This window comes from Odocoileus virginianus, chromosome 4 (assembly GCF_023699985.2).
Source record: "Odocoileus virginianus isolate 20LAN1187 ecotype Illinois chromosome 4, Ovbor_1.2, whole genome shotgun sequence".
Lineage (NCBI taxonomy): Eukaryota > Metazoa > Chordata > Mammalia > Artiodactyla > Cervidae > Odocoileus > Odocoileus virginianus.
The window spans coordinates 36,288,147-36,310,542 of NC_069677.1; the positions used below are offsets into that span (position 1 = coordinate 36,288,147).

The window sequence follows — 22,396 nt, forward strand, 5'->3', positions numbered from 1 at the left end:
CCTTAGGTAAACCTATTTCTAATTTTGTGTGTTTGTGTGTATGTGTATGAACTATTTTTTATGCCATGATTTAAAATTACAACATTGCTAATACCTGAATTTCAAACTTAAAAATTATAGTATCATCTAACTAAAACTTACTCTATATAATAGACATAGTACTTTCCTCTAGGAGCTGTTTAAAAGCCTCTTAAATCTTGGGTTTCTCTTATATACTTATTTATGCTTTGCTTAATAATTGCTATAATAATGCATGATAATTAAATATAACTTGGAAAATACAGAAAAGAATAAAAAACAAAGTGAAACGCATCTATAATTCATTTCACTCAGAGAAATTACTGTTCACTTTTCACTATATCTTATTATTACTCTTTTTCATGCTACAGTTCACTCATGTAAATAACATGGGGCGAAATGCTGATACTGAAGTCTGGTTTTACCTAATTTTCCTCAGCCCTGACAGAGGCCACTCTTTCCTACACAATTAACCACACACTAATTAGTTTTCATTCACAAACATATTCTCACATACACAGTGCCTTTTCCTACCTGGTTGAGGTCCAAAAAGGAAGGAATATATTTAACCGTATTATAATCAGTTCTGACCTTGTCTTTTACATGTCTTTGTTTATCTACATCTGTAATCTCATCTAACTTATCAAAATGTTCTTCTTTGTCTTCCCTTAAGTCAACCTCCTACATATACCCATATAAAAGGCTTGTTTTTCACTCCTGTGGCGTTAAGAACAGGTTGTGTCTAAATCTCATCTAAAAACATCATTTACAACATACACACCTTCTTCCCCAAATTAACTGATCTACAGCCACAAAATTAATCTACAAAAAAACAAAAACAAAAAACCCAACATGCCCTTCGAGCTGATATCTGTCTACCTGGACGTGGTGACACTATTTCTTCCTTTTCATTCTTGGTCTATGAATCCTTCATTCAAGATGCCAAAGGTGGCATTCAACAATGACTGATGAGGAAGCCAGAAATACACTGCCTTACAAGACGATAAATTTTACTACAGTATAGAATTAATCACATCTGGTTTTATGAGGTAGAATTATGCAGAGATTTAAACTAGCCCTACATTTGGTTTTACTTAAGACTCTTCCACATCTGTCTAGTTAATGAAACAACACAAGTAAGCCAATGTGAAAACACTTTCAGAGAGTTGTTACCGAGATTAAGTAGACTGTTACATGGCCCACGTGGCCAAAGAAATAATATTTCTGTCACGAAGCAGTAATAAAAAAGGGGTGATACAATATCCTGTTCTTGCTAAGCAAAGATAAAGAGAAGGTCTACCCTATCATTCCCAGAAGAAAGACCAACTGCCATGATATAAACTTCCGTGAAACTCATAATTCACTCTTGATGGCAAACTGCTCTGAACATTACCTTGCAAGTCTGCATCGTTCGCCTTCGGGCTGCTTCTGGCCCGCCGCTCGGCTTTCTTAAGGCCCGGCCCGCCGCCGCTGCCACCTCCCCCGCCGCCGCCGCCGCCGCCGCCGTGGCCCTTGCCGTAACCATTGTACACGGTGGTGCAGTTGCTCTTGTAGATCGAAGAAGGAGGGCTGTTGAGGCGGTTCTGGCGGTCAATCTGGCGGTCTTTCAGCTTTTTGTGCGGAGGTTTGCTATACTGGTCTTCGCGGGTGATGTAACTCGACATTCCATAGAGTGGTATGATTTCTGAAAGAATGGTCAGGAGAAACGCAAATTCAGTCTACATCTTCAACAATAGAGTCTTGCATGGTCAAATGACCTGTCTCCTGAAGGAAGAAGTTAACATATTTTACAGTAAATACAGTATAAAATATTTTTAGGAGAGTGGTATGCATATTATATACATGTTTAAAATACTCCCATTCATTTCTAACCAATAAAGGAATAATTAATCATTAAAAAAAATTATAGTGTGTTCAGAAATGTCCAGAGATTAAGGAAAATATTAAAGAGTCTTTTCTATCAAGAGTTCATATTCTAATTGAACATATAATTAAGCTTGATTCTGCCTGTCAATTGTTCTTAATACTTGCAATCTACAAAAAAAAGAATTAACAAATGTCCCCTTAAGTAATAAGTCCTCAGAATCAAAACATTTAAATGTATGCTTATTCTTACAGACAGAATATTTCTACTGGAAAATATACAGCAACAAGAATATAAGAGGTTATTTGTGCCATCTAGAACAGCCAACATTTGAACAAAATCTACTATAATGAAGAGGTGAGAAATTTCCATTAAAAATAATCAAAGCTCACAGAATTAAAGGAAATGTTCAAGAGATTATAGAGCTATATATAAGCCACCTTTGCAACCTGGCGCCAGACATAACCATCTATTGTCTTAAACTTGCATTCTGGGGTAATCAGCAGACAAGACACACCCACCAGTAGAATGTCACCTGGCTTCACTATCCATATTTTTACATGGCTCAGAAGAAAATGGAAGCCTGTGAAATAATCTTATGATCTGAGAGGAAAACACCTATTTTAAAATTATATTTTTTAAGCAATTAAAAGTCATATTTAGATACTAATAAAAATGATAATAAAGAACATAGATACTGGGTCCTTACATGTTTATAACAAAAAAAAAAAGGCCCCACATGCACAGAGGGATCATATAAATTACCATCCAAATCCAGGTACTTCTGAGGGTAACTAGGGAACACTTCTAATTACTTATCTGGACACAAGACCTAAACCAGCACTGTTCTAGGCACATCAGCAATGTAAAGTCACCCTACATAACTGAACAACCGACGTTTCAACTGTTGAATGGTAAAGCTCCACTTTTCATTTTCTTTCTGTTCACATAGCTTGAGGAAGACCTTAAAAAAGCAAATCTTTACAAGATAACCAATTTTTACTAGAGAAACACAATTCTATTCACAGAGTGCATGCCCAAGTAAATTATGTTTAAACACAGAAAAAGAATGATAAAGGCTTTAAATATCTCAAGATATTACACGTGAGACTTAAAATATTCACCATGAGTACTGGTTGACTAATATTTTAAAACATCAAGAACTTTAAAAATGCATACAGTTTGGGAAACTAAATGTCTCAATTACTTTTAGGTGCATACACACTGAGAACTAAGGTACAAGAACATATAAAAGGCTTTTTATTTACAAAGCAAAAGATTTTTGTTTTCTGTTTAATTAGGAATCAATGAAGACAGCACTTTCATTTATTTTACATTATTGTTCTGTGTTATTTTAATGAAAATAAATCAAAACACCCTAATTCAATGAAGAAAAGGGGTTTTTTTTGCTTAATTCTAATAACTTTAATCATGCTATTGTGTAAAATTACAAAAGACACCATTCACAAAACAGTAATTGTGTGGCATGCTACTAAAGACTGTTAAAATAAAGCAGGTCATACATTCTTCATCAAGTAATGATCAACAGCCAAGACTTTTCACACTGTCATTAAGCTCAGACCCAACTAGAAAACTGACAAGTACTCAAATATTTAATGTGTATTGTACGAGTACTGAATATGTTTTTAAAAACTATTCTTAACTAACTGAAATTTTTCAGTTTTTATCAAAATATTTTCATGGATTATGCCCAGTGTCTGATGTTCTAGAGTGTTATGTTACTAGGCAAGAAGACTACAGCAATAGGAAGTTATTGACGCCTCTATGCATTTAAAGTATTGATTTTGTCTTTTGCTGTCACCTCTCTGTACCCTATTATAATAGCATTTAAGTCTTTTGAATTATATTAAATTTCTTTCTAAATGCTACTGCGAGAAAAAAATTAAATTCTATCCCTAAGTTAAAATAGGATACTGACAATTTCACTTAAAATAGCCACATATATATATTTTATATATATACAAATATATATATTTTATATATATATAAAATCAATGAAAGTAAGGTAATAACATCCTCCAAAATAAGAAGACATTTCCCATACACTTTATCTATAAACCAACATAATAAATGTTTGAAGCAATTCATAGTCAGACACAGAAGAAAATTACTTCGCAAAGTTCTAGTGTTTAAAGTCTAATTTTACCCTCACTTATCTGGCTTCTTAGTATCCATTTTGACAGAGAAGGGCCTCAGATTAAACCAATACCAAGGCCAAAACTAACAAGACATAATGCCAGTGTCTCTGAGACTCTTTTCATTTCAAGGTAAGTATCTGCCTAACAAACAGTGAAATTGTGGCTGCACTAATAGCTATTCTCAAACTAAAAACAGCACTCAGGAAGACCTGTCAACAGTGAGAGGATTCTGAATTATGCCAAGATAGCAAAAGAGCATCCAGGAAACTCAAAGGTTACTGAGACCTCCCAGTCTTCTATCACTGGAAGTGCGGCACAAAATCGTCTGTAATTTCCCTTCTACTGCTTGACCATATGGATGCCTAAGAACTCATGTGCTGTAGCTGTGGCTCAGGCCACTCTCATATAAAAATATGTTAACAGGACATGGAAACATATGATAGATTACTGCCTCTTTTCTGAAATAAAAAGTGGTTTGCCCACTACCTGCGCTCTGTGGGGTGGGATGGGGATAGAATTTGAAAAAATATAGAGTCTCAAGATATAACTTGAGGACAAAGAAAGCTAGGAATTTCCAATGAGCTTTACACAGCAGATAGATCCTCCTCTACCATGCTTATTGCAGAAGAAACAAAGGCTCTATGGCTCTCTAAAGCTACTTCAGTTTTGTAACCAGTTCCAACAGCTCCAGATGCCAGCAATCGACTCACCTTGCTCGCTGTATATTGTGGGAGGAAGGTGATGCTGAGGAAAGAACTGAGGGGGCATATCTCCAGGCCCAGTAACAGGTGGGTAGTACGCCGTGTGCGAGTTATGGATGAAGTGTGGGTGGTGAGTCAGGTAGGGGGGTAGGTGATGGGTTGGAGACATGGCCGAGGGGTAGCTTGGGGGGTAGCACTCAGGAGACTGGGGTGTGACCACCACCCGGCGGACTCCGGTATTGTCTTCAATCACCTGGGGAAAACAACAGAAAGAACACAGCATGTATTATCAGCAAGTATCTGTGAGTGTAGATAGTATTTAATTACTTCCCTCCTTAACTTTAATCTTCTCTTCTCTATAGGGGGGAAAAAATAGTGCATGTTGAATTCTGGTTCTCTAACTCAACTAGCTGGGCTTCCCTGGTGGCTCAGTGGTAAAGAATCCACCTGCAATGCAGGAGACCAAGGTTCAAGCCCTGGGCCAGGAAGATCCCTGGAGAAGGAAATAGCAACCTACTCCACTATTCTCGCCTGAAGAATTCCATAGACAGAGGAGTCTGGTGGGCTATAGTTCATGGAGTCATGAAGAGCTGGATAAGATTTAGTGACTAAACAACTACAGAAAAATTCAACTAGTAAAATGAATTTTAGAAATAACATTATTCAACCAGCAGTTTTCTAGAAAGAAGAGATGTTCTGGGTCACATAAATATGCTTTAGAGGTCTGAGCTTCCATTATCTGCCCAACAACACCCAACCCCACACCTGCTTTAGCAAGTATAGTTCCATGACACTGCAGCTTTAAGAAACCAAGAGAGGTTGGCTTTACAAACTATAGCTTCAGAAACTATAATAGTACTGAAAGGTCATTTAATCTGGAACCAAGTTAGTGGATGAAAGGAGGGGATCCCCACTTATCAAACACTTGAGCAATCCCAAATCACAAAGGACACCTTTTGCTCCCAAGATGTCCAGATGACATCCTAGGGGTCGTGAAGGGGACATTATGACCAGGGACTTGCTATGGGCAGAATGAGCCTATCAACTTTCTATCCATACTTTCTTCAAGTGATTTTTTAAAAATCAAGGAAAGTAACACAAGGCAGTACAATGCCGGTATGTACTGGCTCTGTGGCCAACTGCATGCTATCTGCTCTAGGAGCAAACAATTTTGTTGAGATGCAAGACATGAAATAATGCAACAGAAACTGCAATCCAAAGGCAAAGCTGTGGGGTACAGAGAACGAGAGCATGAAATGGCAGAATCAGAGGAGGCTTCAGGGACCTCACAGAACTGGTAAGGCTGGGACAGGTAGAAGCCTGTGAGCCCTGTGTGAGGGCCCTGCAAAGAAGACGACAATGATGGCGCAAGAGTAAATGTGGAACCTGGGACTGGGCTTCCAAAGAGACCAGGTGGGCTAAACAAGCTTAAGACAATCAGGCGCATCCACTGACAGAAAGTTCTGCTTAAACAAACAACAAAACTGAAGAGTAAACTTGTATATTGAAATAGATTTCTCATTACACCTTAGGAGGCTGATTAGGGGCCAAAATAAAATGACTTAATCATGTCTAAAAACATTCTAACAAAAAAAATTATACTAAGCTTTGCTTTTTAAAGTACTGCTTGAGACAAAATGACAAGTTTATCAACATTATTAGTCTGTACTTTAATGTACAAAATAGGTTTAATTTTAATTAATAGCCATTAATCTTTATGTTAAGAAAACAAAAATCTTTGTTTATTAATGAACTGATTAACATAATAACTTCAGAATTTACTATGTTAGCTCATTGATAAAGCAACATTAACTCCATAAAATTAAGTTTCTGAGTCATACTCCCTACTAAAGCTCAGGATGCAGCTTTTTACATATTCTTTACTAAATATAACCTCTCCTTGGCAAGCTAATCACATTAGCCTTATTTAGGTTGCTAAGTTATAGGTATATGTGAAATGGTGCTTAAACCATGACACTAGAAATTCTTTAATGTATACACTAATAATTATCAAAGCATCTCTTTTTTAAAAATCTAAGTATAGTTGATTTGCAATGTTGTATTAGATTCTGGTATATAGCAAAGTGATTCAACTATACAGTGTATGAATCTATGAATATATATGTGTGTTGGTCACTCAGTCATGTCCAACTCTGAGGTTTCATGGACTACAGCCCACCAGACTCCTTTGTTCATGGAATTCTCCAGGCAAGAATACTGGAGTAGGGAGCCACCCCCTTTTCCAGGGGATGTTTCCTGACCCAGTGATCAAACTCGAGTCTCCCAGACTGCAGGCAGATGCATTACCACGTGGACATCCATGGAAGCAGAGTATATATACTTTCTTTCTCCCTTCAGTTTATTATAGAATATTGAATATAGTTCCTGGTGCCATACAGTAGGATTTTGTTGTTTATTTTATAGATATTAGTTTGTTATCTGCTGATCCCCAAATCCTCATTCATCTCCCTTCATCCTGTCACTTTCCCCCTTTTGTAATCACAAGTTTGTGTTCCATGTCTGAGTTGGCGTCTGTTTTATAAATAAGTTCAATTGTATCCTATTTGAGATTGCACATATAAGTGATATCATATATTTGTTCTCTCTGGCTTACTTCACTTAGTATGATAATCTCTAGATCCATTTATATTGGTGCAAATGGCATTATTTCATTGTTTATGGCTGAATAGTATTTCACTGTATGTATGTGTGTGTATACACACACACACACACACACTACATTTTCTTTATCCATTCATCAGTGAATGGACATTTATGTTGTTTCCATGTCTTGGCTACCGTAAATAGTGCTATTATGTACACTCGGGTACATGTTATTTCCTCGAATTAAGAGTTTTCTCAAGATATATGCCTAGGAACAGGACTGCTGGATCATACGGCAACTCCATTTTTAGTTTTTTTAAGGAATCATCCATTCTATTTTCCATAGTAGCTGCACCAATTTACAATCCCACCAACAGCGTAGGAGGGTTCCCTTTTCTCCACACCCTCTCTAGCACTTGTTATTTGTAGACTTTTTAACGATGGTCATTCTGACCAGTGTGAAGTGATACTTTTTTGTAGTTCTGATTTGCATTTCTCTAATAATTAGTGATGCTGAGCATCTTTTCATGTGTCTTTTGGCCATCTGTACGTCTTTGGAGAAAAGTCTTTTTAGGTCTTCTCCCCCCCTTTTTAAATTGGTTTCCTTTCTTTAGAAATTAAGCTTAGATTGCAATATTTTCAAATATTTTCTCCCCTTTCACAGGTTGTCCTTGTGTTTTGTTTATGCTTTCCTCTGCTGTGCAAAAGCTTGTAAGTTTGATTAGGTTCCATTTATTTATTTCAAGCATCTTCTAGTTTGTCTAAAATGCAGAGCATGAATATGGTAGCACATTCTGTACAATTTTAGTATAAATATGGGTTTTTCTTACCATCTGGTATCAACATTTATTCTATAGTGTCTTTTTTCCTTCTACCTTGCCACTAGTTATTAAGAAAAGAGTAGGGCATGTTCTAGATGTCCCTCTTTCATGAAACCTTGATTCAGTCCTGTGCTAGACAATGGAAGGTCCACAGAAGCGAAGTATTTGTTTTCTAGAAACTCACAACCGTCCTTATTTCAGAATGATCAAGCATTCTTAGAATGATCAAGCAGCCCATACACAATTGATTGCGGTAGTAGAAGAGCAGGGCTCTTACTAAATGTGAAGAACAACCCCGGGCTGGTAAACAAGGGTAGTTAGAAGGAAGAGAAATAATTTTCATTTTATCATAGAGTTTTTGACTTGTTAAAGCACTTAAAGAAAAACAAATCGAGCAAACAGCACTAACAAAAGTAAGAATTCTAGTCAAGGAGGGGAAAAGAAAAACTAAGAAGAAAACAGATGAAACATTATCTTTTTACTACTATATTTTATAAGAATAAATTTTTCCACTAATTACAAAAATTAATAAATCTGAAATATAAATTACTTTTCTTCATCAAAAAATGGATTTCCAATTAGAGAAGTAGCTTTTTGAAACCACAAATTTCTGGCATATATGAAAACTATTTCATAGCCCCATGTTTAATTATTATATATTATCCTATGGTGTTTGTGAAAAAAGTCTATTTACATGTACATGTGTAACGGGATACTTTTGTAATGGGAAACTCCCTTAACCAATCAAGGTCTTATGACTAAAAATACTTTTAAGAAATGGAATATTATGAAATAACTAAAAACAAAAATTTAAAAAAAAATTATGCTGAATATTTTATTTATTGTTCTTCACAACACAAACTGTACCATATTTAGTTATCAAATCAGTTTTGAGATCTATGTCTAAGGAAATTAGGCCTATGTTCTTCCAAAGAATAAAAAAGTCTGAGGAGCCAAAATAATACACAATATAATAATCAACTCAGGGAACAGTGGCCATAAATATTATGGTTTATAAAGAAATATACTACTGTAACAGAAGAATGTAGACATTAGAAAGAGTTCAGTCTAAGAATCCTGAGACCATAAAAATGTGCCTTCAATCTCCATAAAAGACCATGGAAAAGACAAGACGTTTCCTTTTGGGGTGAATGAAACTGTGATAATTTTCTGAGGCATGTTGCCTCTGCATACAGGCAAATCACTAGTATTCAATTCAACGATTTCCTGATACAGACTATAAGCTAAGCACTGGATACTCAAAGGTGAGAAAAAAATAGGTGCTAAATATTGACTTCTCTAGTTAGCCTAAAAATAAAAAGAAAAATCAGGCTGAGTCCTAGTGAGTTCTATTCAGAAATCAGGACAAAGTATTTTTTTTCCTAGATATCAGGACCAAGTATTCTTCATCTATAATTTTTTTCTAGAGCTATGACTCAACGGAACACTCACCTTCTCCAGACAGGCACAGACCCTTGGAAAAAATCACTGTGCTGGGTCCTCAGGTTGCCACTTCTTAAGGGATGAATCATGTATACTCTGCCCTGACCCCCACCAATTCATATAGCTAAGTCCCAACCACCCAGTACCTCAGCATGTAACTATATCTGGTGATAAGGCCTATAACAAACTAATTATAGTAAAATGTGGTCAGACGGGTGGGTCCTAATCTAATATGACTGATATCCTTTTAAGAAAAGGAAATTAGGATAGAGACAGGCAGAGGGAAGACCATGTGAGGACAGCAAAGGAAAAAGGCCATCTACAAGCCAGGAAGAGAGGCCTTAAAAGAAAACAAATTGATAGCCTCAGGGATTACAAGGAAGTAATTTCTGTTTAAGCCACTCAGTCTATGGTACATTGTTACGGTGGCCTAAGCAAATTAGTATACCACCTAACAGAGCCTCCTATCATAAGTTCTACCAGTCTTGTCTGCTTAAAAGCAACAACAGAAAAAACAAACATCCCCCCCAACCCCAAAAAAACACAAAACCCCACAATTCTCTTTTAATAGTAGTGCATTTAATTCCTCCTGGACGGGCTTCCCTGGTAGCTCAGCTGGTAAAGAATCTGCCTGCAATGCAGCAGACCCTGGTTTGATTCCTGGATTGGGAAGATTCCCCTGAGAAGGGATAGGCTACCCACTCCAGTATTCTTGGGCTTCCCCTGTGGCTCAGCAGGTAAAGAATCCGCCCACAGTACGGAAGACCTGGGTTCGACCGCTAGGTTGGGAAGATCTCCTGGAGAAGGGAACAGCTACCCACTCCAATATCTTAGCCTAGAGAATTCCATGGACTGTCCATGGGGTCTGCAAAGAGTCAGACAAGACAGCGATTTTCACTTTCACTATCCTTCTGGGTAGAACCACCCAGCCACTTTCCTCTAGCTAAGGAAGAAAGTTTGACGGCCAACAGCAGGTAATTGGAGTCTTTATCATGTCCTTTTACTCTGTTCAGTAAGTATTTATCGAGAAACCTGTATGTGCCTAGTAGTCTTGGTTATCCTGTGGCCTAGACACATGGATGAGAGGCCAGAAAATAAGGCACTAAAGGTTAAAGAGGGAGAATGTTTGCTTTCCTTGCACCAGTGACTTTTAGAAGCACAACCAAGAAAACCACTGAAACAAAATGAGATAGGCTGGGGGCAATAGCAAGAGGGAGGGAGAGGAGAACGCAGGTCACAGCCTGTGCCTATGGTCTGCTGGGTGCATTCATCTCAGTTAACTTTCTTAACTACTGGAGAACTAGATATTAGCATCCATGCTGCACATGAGAAAACCAAGGCACAGCACGATTAATATATACACTTAGTTCAACTAGTGAACCAGACTTGCATCCTGGTCTATACTCCGAAGTTTTCATTATGTAGAGCAAAGTTGAGTATGCTGCAAAATAAACATGTAAATAATGAACTGTTAGAAATAGGTTATGAAGAGATGTGAAAGGATTCAAGAAACAAACAATATTTACTGAATACCCGCTGCTCTGCTTTAATACATTCTACCTAACATAACGCTACTCAATGTTCAAGTCCTAGAATGGTGACTGATACACAGTAGGAAAAAACTTCCCTAGCCATTACCACTATTAATATTACCACCTCACTAAATCCTCCCAACAATCCTGGGAGGCAAATACAGTTATCCTCATTTGAGAGAGAAAAGGAATGAAGCTCAGTAAAGTTAAGCTAACTCACAAAGTCAGAGAGCTGGGGGTGGTGGTACAGTTTTGAGTCCAAGAACTAAAATGGATCTCTTAAAAACATTTATGTTTTGACAATCTTTTCTCTAGTTAATAGAGAAGGTAGTTCCTCCCCTTACTGAACTGAAATATGCTCCACAGGAATTTCAATTAACTCCTCAATTCCTTAAACTCTCTCCTTCTACTTCTGCACTGCAAGCAACAGGAATCAAAAGAAGAGCTTCAATGGTAGGAGGCAAAAGAAAAATTTTAAAAGGCTGCCCCAAGGACCAGTGATGATCCGAGATGCGGGCAGAACAGACTGCATGTGGATACATGTGAGCCCACATGCATGCAGTTAGCATGCAAGTCTGGCTTGCCTGAGTGAGACGCTGCAAACAGAAAAGTGGGACCAAATGAGTTTGTAAAAGTTGGTTTCATGCTCACTTCCTAATGGTAGCCAACATACTTGAAGCAGGTTCCCAAGCCATTCTGGTAACTGAGCAGTGAACAAGGAGAAGGAAAGGCTGGGCAACATGAAACAGCTGCATAGACAGAGGAACAGGCAAACAAACCATCAAGGCTTCTCCTGGCCAGACTGGTGCTCACCCCACCATCAGCATCTCTGCAGCACTGATGATAGATCTGTCTCTCCCACCAACTTCAAGTCCCTCAAAATACCCAGGCATACAGGAGGTTCTCAATATAAGTTGGCTAATGAACAAATGAATGAAAAAGCAAGCAAAAAAAAAATAAGTTTATCTCTTATATTTAATGTCTAGCAACAGTTATTATTGGGTTTCCCTGGTGGCTCAGCAGTGAAGAATCAGCCTTCAATGCAAGAGCTGTAGGTTCAATTCCTGGGTTAGGAAGATGCCTTAGAGAAGGAAATGGCTACCCACTCCAGTGTTCTTTCCTGGGACATCTCATGGACAGGAAAGCCTAACAGGCTACAGTTCATGGTATTGCAAAAGAGTCGGACACAACTTAGCAACTAAACAACAATAAGAGTTGTTAATAATAACATATTCTTTATCAAAATCAATCTTCCCCATAACTCAGGTAAATACCTGACATCATACTCTAAAATTTTAGATAATCTAAACTCAATTGATTCCAGATCTGTTATCCCTGACACTCTTGTTTTAAGCGAGTATGGTTTTACTGTAAGTGAGACACAGAAAATTTACACATTTCTCGTGTAAGTTCTACTTCAAGTCCAAAGGCAGCTGAGTGGTTCTATTTTATTCATCACCAACCAGGAATGAAAAGTGTTATTTTTCACCCTTCCTTTCTTGCACTGACTCCTCACTCTGCATTTTCTAATACAGTAAACATAACAAAAGAGGAAAAGCAAGTTTGTTCTTCATGGAGGTTAGAAACTTGAAATGTAAGGACTGTACTCTCCCTTAGCCCAAGCCCTTTTCTGACTCTACGGATGAGACTCCTACCAACATCACCAAGTGCCTTAGAAGAAAGTGAAAATTAGGATAACGGAACATTCAAAGGGCAACCAAAGACGTGCAGGAGCCAAGCAGTGGCTCTATCTTACAGATGAAGTTATCTGACTTCAAAAACATGGCAGGAGTCAATGGATTTCCCAAATCTCCTGACTTTTCTGCGTTTTCAAATTTAACGATTACGACTGTGGTTGAAAACATCAAATATTACTTCTCAATCTCCTTTCTCTTCACATCTGTTACAGCCAAACACTGATGAAATACTATCTGCTCTTTCCAGTGTTCCATTATTGTGAATGTTCTGAGACGATAAACCCTCTAGGTTTAGGACCAGCTCCTTTTGCCACTCAGCATGATTGTTTTTGTAGCAAAATGGAAAAATAAATTATCAGTGATATTCCTAGGTTTTTAAAAGCCCTTTATATAATATCAAAGGATTATCCTGCAATGTAGATGCAGATAATCAATATCCTCTTTGAATCAAGAGTGAAAAAAAAAGTTCCTTGAAAATTCCACTTTTCTGAAAGAGTTCTTGCCAATGGTTAAGTAAACAATCAATTTCATATGCTTCATAGGTAACCAAACTTCAGGTGTTAAGTAACAAGGTGATTCATGAATGAATAACAATTCCCCAAACATTTTACCCACACACTCACTTATATCTGGAAACCTTAAATTTTCCATTGGTGAATAATTTTTAATGCACGTGCCAACTTCAAGCAACGGCTAAAGTACAGACCAATGCGTCAATGGTTAGATCCAGATAACACATCCGAGGTTGCTGTACAAGGGAATCCCAAGTTCCTGAAGGTACCGAAGTGGCTCACTAGTCTTCAGTGTTGTGGAGCATGACTCTTATAGAGAGGCTTGTCCAGAGGGGAACAGTATAAGGAGATAACCTCATAAATGGCAAGCCTCACTCTACTAGCCTTATGTATACCAACACTTTTATACACAGAGAAACCCCTCACGTGTACATGTATCTTTAATCTGGAAAAAACAGCACAACTAGGTCGTATATAAATGATTTATAACCAAAATCATTGAGGACTGGAGAGGAGGATGGAAATAAGTACATCTATAGTGGTACCTCTTTTAATCCAACTACTTCAGAAAAGGATGTAATGTCGTTGAGGGGACAATGGCAGTAATTGATTAAGTCCTTCCACATTAAGAAGGAAGCCCAGCAAAGTTTGAAACCCATCTTATGAACCACAGAACTGGGGTTGGGTCCTCCGCTGGTGCCAGCTCCATCTTATCAAACCTCAGCTACCCCAGCTTGAGGGGCAGCTATTGCCAACTTGAGGGGCAGAGAGGCAGAGAACTAAGCAACAGAATAATGTATAAAATGCTCGGCACATAATTCACATAACCCTCAGAAGATCCTCTGAAGTGGGCAACATCACAGTCCTAAATTCTAGATGAAGAATCTTCAGGAGCAATTAACCCAAGGCCAGCTAAGTGGGTGACAAGATTCATACCTAACTACTGTGACTGGAAGTGTTGTACCTTTTCTATCATATTTTACTGTATATTGCCACCTAAAGACCAAAAAGTTTCACCACATTTGAAGATCAAAAATCAAATCTAACACTCCTAGTATTTGTAAGAACCCTGGACAACTGAGAAGAGTTATAACCATAGAGTTTCAATGAATAAAATGGAACAAATAGTTTTATCAGACTATATGGTATCTCTTGTTTTAAGGAACAGGAATATTTGTCAGCAGATAAACAGTAAGTAGTAACCTCATGCTTTAATTTGTGCCGAACTGAGTTGCCTTTAAGATATTAATAGTAAACAAGGTTCTACTCTATAGCACAGGGCATTATATTTAATATCCTGAGATAAGCCATAATGGGAAAGACTATTTAAAATGTACATAAATGTGAGTGTGTGTGTGTAACTGAATCACCTTGCTGCACATCAGGAATCAACACAACATTGTAAATCAACTACACTTCAATTTTTAAAAAAGATATTAATAGAACTATTAATAGAACAGGAATCTTCAGGAATAACTGCTCCTATTCCTCATGCCTCTCCACTGATCCGCAGGGAAAACATCACCAATCACATCTTTGCAGTCCAGCTTCTCAGACACATTTATATCCACAGAAACACAGGTAGGTTGTTCTAGACTGTATCTATGAATTTTATATTTTACACTTAAAAATGCTTCAATAATCTGGCAGTGGGCCCCATGGCACAAGAAATGATTAAGAATCTGTGCTGTTGATAATCAGATATTTATTACAAAGCAAAATAACCATACTATACATCCAAGTTTATAAACGTGATGAGTTTCAAAGAATGTGTAGGAATACAACCTCTTAACCTTGGTTAAGTTTTGTGCCCAAAGGCTGGGCAGAGGTGATTGTCTAAGAAAAGTTTTTTACATACTTGGGTTACTAATTTAGAAACACAGACTACAATAATCATGTAATAAAATATAATTTAATTTAATGTACATAATTTAATCCTTTTAATGATTCAGAAGTCATTTGCAGATGTGATATCTTCTCAATATTATTATCATGAAAATCAACTATTAAATCACTATCATTTTTCTATAGAAGTGAGGAATAGCATCCTACTCAATAAAATGCTAAACTTCCCAAAAGCCCGCCCCACTGTTGTTGTGACTGCTTGTGGAAACTTATATGTTCTCTTGGTCTCTTCTTAAGGAGCAGTATGAACAGTAGAGGAGACTCACCTAATTTTAGATTAGAAAACAATCTCAGAGATCCTCAAACACCTTCCTTTGCCCTCCTCCCTCCCAAAGATAAAAATTACTCCAAAAGTCAGACAAATTTTGATAGATGCTGAGCATGTGCTTGACACCTTTCAGGGAACTGAAGATACAGTGATGAACAGGACACAGAGGTCCCTGGTCTTGAGACATTAAATGCTAAAAGGGAGGAAGACCAACAAAGGGCAAGTAAACAAACAAGTAAAACACCCAAACAGATAACTTAAAATAATCCTAAAATCACACAGGGAGCTGGATGCAGAACCCTACCTGGGCTCACATTTCATCTCCTAATAATCCTGCGTTCTATTAGGTCACAATGCCAGGATCTCAGAAACAAAGGAAAGAAATCTAAGAGAAAATGCAGAACAAGGAGACAGAGGAACTTGCACAATGCTCAGGAGAAAGGGTACATCTCTTAATTCAGCATTGCCAACCTTGTCTGTAATCACTCTTCAAACAAAATAAGGCACAAAATAAAAACTAAAGTTACTGTAAATCTGCTGATGATAGAAACTAAAACAGAAGGGATACATAATGTCCTCTGATCTTTTCCACAGACGCTCCCAGGACGCACACACATTGTTGACTGTGAGATATTTTCCTAACTTCTAATAGAAAAATCAATGCTGCTGAAGATTTAAAGTCTTAAAAGAGATTTCAAATTCTTATTGCTGGTTGCCAAGTGGGTCTGATTTCTGGTCTGCCCAGGTACAGGGCAATCAATGCCTCATGCTCCATTCTGATCACCATTTTTACTGTGTTGAGGATGAAGGAGGGCATTAGTCTAACACCAGGTCGTACTTACCAAATGGAAGCATTGAGGCTAAATCTTAATAGCTCAGATTTGGCTGAACAATATGGGGGAAAGTATTCCATGGCTTCCAACTACAGCCCCCACTGTTTCTCCAAAGGACGCTGATTTCTGGCCAACTCTGGAAACAAGCCTCTCTGGAGAATGACCAACCAAACTAAACTTTAAATGTGTTTTTAAATGGATTTCTTGTCTCCCTTCAGTCAAGAGAAATGGAATATATATACTTTCAACAGGTAACCACCCATTAACTAATCCTCAAAACAATGGAAGGAGGTAAAGTGTGTACTTCTGCTATAACAACAGCAGTACTTATTTTGACTACTCTTTAAAGTTTTTAGGTTCTACCAATTAATCTGGAAAAAGAAGCATGGTTTCTCAAATGATGGAACATTAACTTGAATGTTTCACTTTTTCTCTTCATATGCTTTTTAAATCTGGGGGTCTACACGAAATTTTCCCCTATTAACTTTTGAAAATGTTTCATAAATTACTATGGAAGCATGGAAAATTACACATATGGCATCTGCTTAAGAAATTTTTATATATAAATTCTTCAAAAGTTAATGATGAGGTTAAAAAATTTAAGAAAAACCGGGGCAAGTATACAATGAAAGGAAAAATTTGCTTCATATGGCGTGATCTCAATATGTATTGGGGGAGGCAAATTCTGCCAAACTTTCATTGAAATTGCTTTAACAGGCTTCTTCATTCTAATAACTACCACTTAGTGAACTGCCCAGTGTGGACTGCACAGTTTACACAGCATTTCTCTTAATTCTTCCCTCTGCCACATCAGGTAGGTATTCGCCTCTGTGGTGAAAGAATCTGTAAAAGTCACACGGGACATGGCCATGGGAGAATACAAAGACAGGTCTTTTCAAATAATGTCCATGATCTTCCCAGTTCACCCAGCTTTCCCATAGTTTCAACCCTAATCACACTAACAAATGCTTTTCCATGATGGAAATAATAATGAGTGTGATAAGACTAAACTCTCTCACATAAATTCACTTCCTCATAGATGTGGGAAAAAATTTTTTTTCTTAGCCTGTATTTTCCCTCAAGTTTTAAAGGTCAGATTATAATTTCCTCAAAGCTCCTCCAGGCCTCCACCAAAAAGTAAAGCACAACACCCCCCCCCCACACACACACACATGACAACAACAGAAATAAGCCTACTATCTCAGACAAGATGCCACTCATCTCCTGCCCTAGTCTATATTACCTCTAAGGACCGCAGGTTCAGTCCTTCTCAACCTCAGAAAACACAGGCTGTGCTGTTGACTGTACATTGGAGCAGAGCTGTCTTTTCAGCTCCAAATTTCTCTTTAAGATCATCTGTTCAATACTGACATCAGTATTTTGTCAATTTGATCAAGTTTACCAGTCAGTCTTTAAAGCACTTTTAGCTATTAAAGTATGGAATGAATTCTACAACCAAGAATTTCTCCATTGACTCCGTTTAGAGTGACTTCTGTAACGTCTTTAACACTTCTTTCATCATTTACGTGCCTCCCTCTTCAATTTCCTTACAATAATGGACCATCTCATGCGTGAGTAGCTGGTGTTTCATTACTGGAGATGTACAAGCAGACATCCGCACTCCCACTGTCAGAAAGCAATGTAACATGAAGCAAACACAGTTAATCCTTAAACAAGGTGGGTGTTAGCGGCACTGACCCTCCTCACAGTCTAAAGTCCACAAATAATTTAAAATCAGTTCCCCTTATCCATATCCTCATTCACAGAGTCAACCAACCACAGATTGTGCAGTACTGAGTACCTAGTATTGAAAAAAATCCAAGTGTAACTGAGTCTGTACAGTTCTCCACATCGTTATTTAAGGGTAAGCTGTGTATCCATCAAAGGAGGCTCTGTCGCTAACTTTGAGACCATATCATAGTGGCAAAACGGTCAGTAAATTCAGAAATGCCTCTGTTGCAATCCTGATCCAACTCAGGGTCTTAGCTTCCTCATGTGTAAAGTTAGGGTGGTGAAAACTAGAGATGCAAATAAAGCACTGACTGAGCAGAGCATACACAGTATTATTACCATCATCAACCCAGGCAGCAACACAGGCTGGACCACTTTTCCCAGCTGTGCCATTGTTTGCTGATTAATAATTAGGACTAGTCACTATCTCCCCCTTCCCTTTTGTAACTGCTTTGAGATATAATTTACATACCACCAATCCATTCTTTTAAAGTGTCTGATTCAGCTGGTTTTTAGTATATTCAGAGTTGAGTGACCATTACCATTATTTATTTCCAGGACATCATCATGATCCCAGAAAGAATGCCATACCCATTAGCAGGAACTTCCTAATACTCTCTTCCCCAGCTTCTGGCAACAACGAATTTATTATCAGTGTCTATGGATTTGCCTATTCTGTACATTATATATAAGTGGAATGATGCTGTATATGGCTTTTCTGTCTGGCTTCTTTCACTTAGCATAATATTTCAAGGTTCATCCATGTTTTAGCATGCATCAGTACTTCATTCCTTCTTAATGGCTGAACAACAGTCCATTGTATGGATATATCACATTGTGTTGATCCATTCATATGGTGATGGACAACTGGGTTGTTTTCACTTTGGGGTTATTATGAAAAATGCTGCTATGAACATTCATATATAAGCTTTTTTGTGTAAATATATGCTTTCTCTCCTCTTGGATATCTACCTAAGAGTAGAAGAACAGAGTCATATGGTAACTCTGATGAGATGGTTGGATGGCATCACTGACTCAATGGACATGAGTTTGAGCAAACTCAGGGAGATGGTGAGGGACAGAGAAACCTGGCATGCTGCAGTCCATGGGGACGCAAAGAGTCAGACACAACTTAGCAACTGAACAACAACAACAATAGTAACTCTATATTTAACCATTTGAGGAGATGCCAGAATATCTTCCAAAGCAGTGTACTGTTTTACATTATCACAGGCAATGTAGGAGGGTTCCAAGTGTTCCATATTCTTACCAACACTTGTTATTACTTGTCTCTCAGACTAAAGGCATCACAGCGTGTGTGAAGTGTATTGCACTGTGGTTTTGATCTGCATTTCCCTGATGGTTACTGGTGTTCACCATCTTTCAATGTACTACTCGGCCACCTGTACAGTGCTTTTGGAGAAACATCTGTTCTGATCCTTTGTCCATACTTAAACTGGGGTTTTTATCTTTTTATTCTTGAGCTGTAAGATTTCCTGGTATATTCTAGGTACAAGTCTCTTCTAAAATATATGATTTGCATATATTTTCTCCCAATTTATGAGCTCTCTTTTCATTTTATTGATGGTGACCCTGAAAGCATAAAAAGTCTTAATCTAGATGAAGTCAAATTTATCTATTGTCTTCTATTGATGCTTCCGCTTTTGGTGTTACATCTAAGAATCCATTGCTGACTCCAAGGTTATAAAATTTTACTCCTAGAGCTATGTAGTTTTAGCTCTTACACTTACATCCATGATCCATTTAGAGTTAATTTTTGTACATGATGTGAGATAGAGGTCCAAATTCATTCTTTTGCATTTGGATAACCAGTTGTCCCCATGCTGTTGTGGAGGACGCTATTTCTTCCTCTACCAAATTATCTCTGCATTCCTCTCAAGTCCACATTCAGAGCTTTTCATTCCTTGTAGGTATACATCACTATGATCTTGTCAATTTCCCAGCTATCAAGTGTTTTATTACTCTACTTGAACCTGCACATCTTTGAATCCAATCTATGAATCTATCATATATCTACTTTATTTCAGCTTGGCCAATCACTTACATTTAAAAGCACTTATCAAGTACCTACCACCTACCAGGCAGAACTCTAGATTCTCAGATACAATCCCAATGAGGCACCAAGATTCTTGGGGATGATTATAAAATGTATTGTGTTTTCTGACAGAGATGCGGAGAAAGTACCAAAGATGCTGAAAGAATAAAACAAAACAACCATCTCTGTGTTAGAGGTTCTAAAAGGGTCACAATGAGGAGGGGCATTTGAATAGAAGAATGACTGAACTGTCAGACAAAGAAGGGCTCTTGAGTTCTCCAAGAAGAGAGAAATAGTGGGCACAAAAGTATGTAGTTAAGAAAAGGCCAGGGGACATAAATTTAAGGTGGTAGCAATATGGGACAACAGGTATAGGTGATTCTCAAAAAGAGGGTAGTGTTGAAGAATTTATAAACCAAAGAGCTTTAATTTTACTTCTATGCAATGTATATCCAACTCTAGATCTGGACAAGGAAGCTGCATGTAATTGAGGAAAAGGACTGTGGGGTTAAGAAGTAAAATTGTTTTGGATAGTGACAGACTAGTTTTGGGCATTCTTATGTATGTCTAGCCAGGAGGGGGATTTTTCTTTTCTTTTTTTTAAGTGATGCTTTCTCCTCACAACTGAATAACAAAGAGACATTCTGCTTCTTGACAAGTCTAAGATGTTTTATATTTGGCTCCAACCCTCTTCATTTCTTTGAAGTCTGTATATGGTCAGCCTTAAAGAAGATGTTGTACATCTTCTTTGTGCTTCAGGATCTCAATTTTCTTCACTATAATAATTTCTTTTACTTAGACATTTCACTGTCCAATATTATTAACATTATAATACTTACCACTGAGGATCATTTAACTCTGGGCCCATCTTCTGATCAGAAAGCCCAATCTAAATGAAACTGAACACATGCCTTACAGGCTGTTTCTTGCGCTTTTTCTTTTTTTTTTTTTTTGGAATATTTCCATCAACTTTATTTTAAATTTTTATTTTAGATTATTCTTGCTCTTTTTCAATTCAGAATCCAAATTATTTCATTTTAACTATTCTTCCAATATGTCTGAGCACACACTGCCATAATTCTGAATTGAGAAAGTGTCTCACTATACTTCCATCATCAGTTTTATGAAAGTAAGTTTACAGTTCTACTTTTCCTCTTTCTACTTACATTTTCTATCAAAGTTTTTCAGAATCAGAAATACACCATGGTCTAAAATTCTCTATTTTCCCTAGGAAACCTAATAAATGTTTGGCAGTTAGTAAAGTCACAGCAACGCCACTAGCAAGAAAAAGCACGTTACAGCTTCCCTCCACTAGAATTTTTAACTGGTATTCCTTAAATGGGCCTTTAGCATAAAAGGAGGTGTTATTTCAACCATCACAATGGTGAGAACTGTACTCTGTTTTCACAGGAATGAAACACTTCCTCAAAATAAATGAGTGGGAGACATAATAGAATTCTACATTCCTTGTTCTTTTCTGTTAATTGACTGGTGACGTGAATGTGATCCATCATCCTGGGTCCTGGTGCAAGGGCCTGCTCTGCCCCCTTTTCTCCTTTCAGTGATCCTTATTTACAAAGACTTGTGTAAAACAAGTCATTTATTTGCAACAGGGCAAAGACAGGCCAATATTCTGCCTACTCAAAAAAAAAAAAAAAAAAAAATGATGTCAAAAAATGATGTATAAAAAAGTAGGGATGGAAAAAATCAAATTATAGTGGCTAAACTATGGCTTAGAGAGTGAACAAGAGGGTGAATTTTTACATCAGAGAAGGATAAATCTTTGATTCCTGCCTGAACTTCAGCAATTTTCCTATGTAGCTGCCTATTTTTTCACTCTAGCAAAATCATTAAAGCAGCAAATTACACATTTTTTGATCCACTTTAAAAGAAGACAGAGAGAAAGAAAAAAATCTGGAAGGCTATAATCCAAAAAATGTTAAATATAACATTTATATTTAAACTTATATTTATATATTTATATATTTTATATTTACAAATATTTTTATATTTAAACTTATAAATATTTTTTACATGCTTCTCTGTCTTTTCAGAGTTTTTGCCAATGAATATAAGATGCCTTCATAATCAGAAAAAAAAAAAGAAAACAAAGGTAAAAAGTGGAGAGAAGACTTGGTTAGTTGGGTATTCAGGGAAGGAAGTAGTGCAGAGAGGAGTTCCTATTGTCCTAGGAGAGAGGACAAAAACTCAAGTATACCCAGACGTACATGTTCCAGGCAGTCTGAAGACCT

General features: G+C 37.3%; 1 protein-coding gene across 3 annotated transcripts in view; it reads right to left on the reverse strand.

The window, feature by feature from the left end:
* FNDC3B (fibronectin type III domain containing 3B) overlaps positions 1 to 22,396 on the reverse strand; it is a 348,034-nt gene that overhangs the window by 140,424 nt on the left and 185,214 nt on the right. For all 3 annotated transcript variants that reach the window (XM_070466411.1, XM_070466412.1, XM_070466413.1), the window contains 2 exons: positions 4,752 to 4,995; positions 1,412 to 1,702 (listed from right to left, as the gene is read on the reverse strand). In XM_070466411.1, coding sequence (XP_070322512.1) covers positions 1,412 to 1,702; positions 4,752 to 4,995 — 535 coding nt within the window. The remainder of the gene's footprint in view (positions 1 to 1,411; positions 1,703 to 4,751; positions 4,996 to 22,396) is intronic.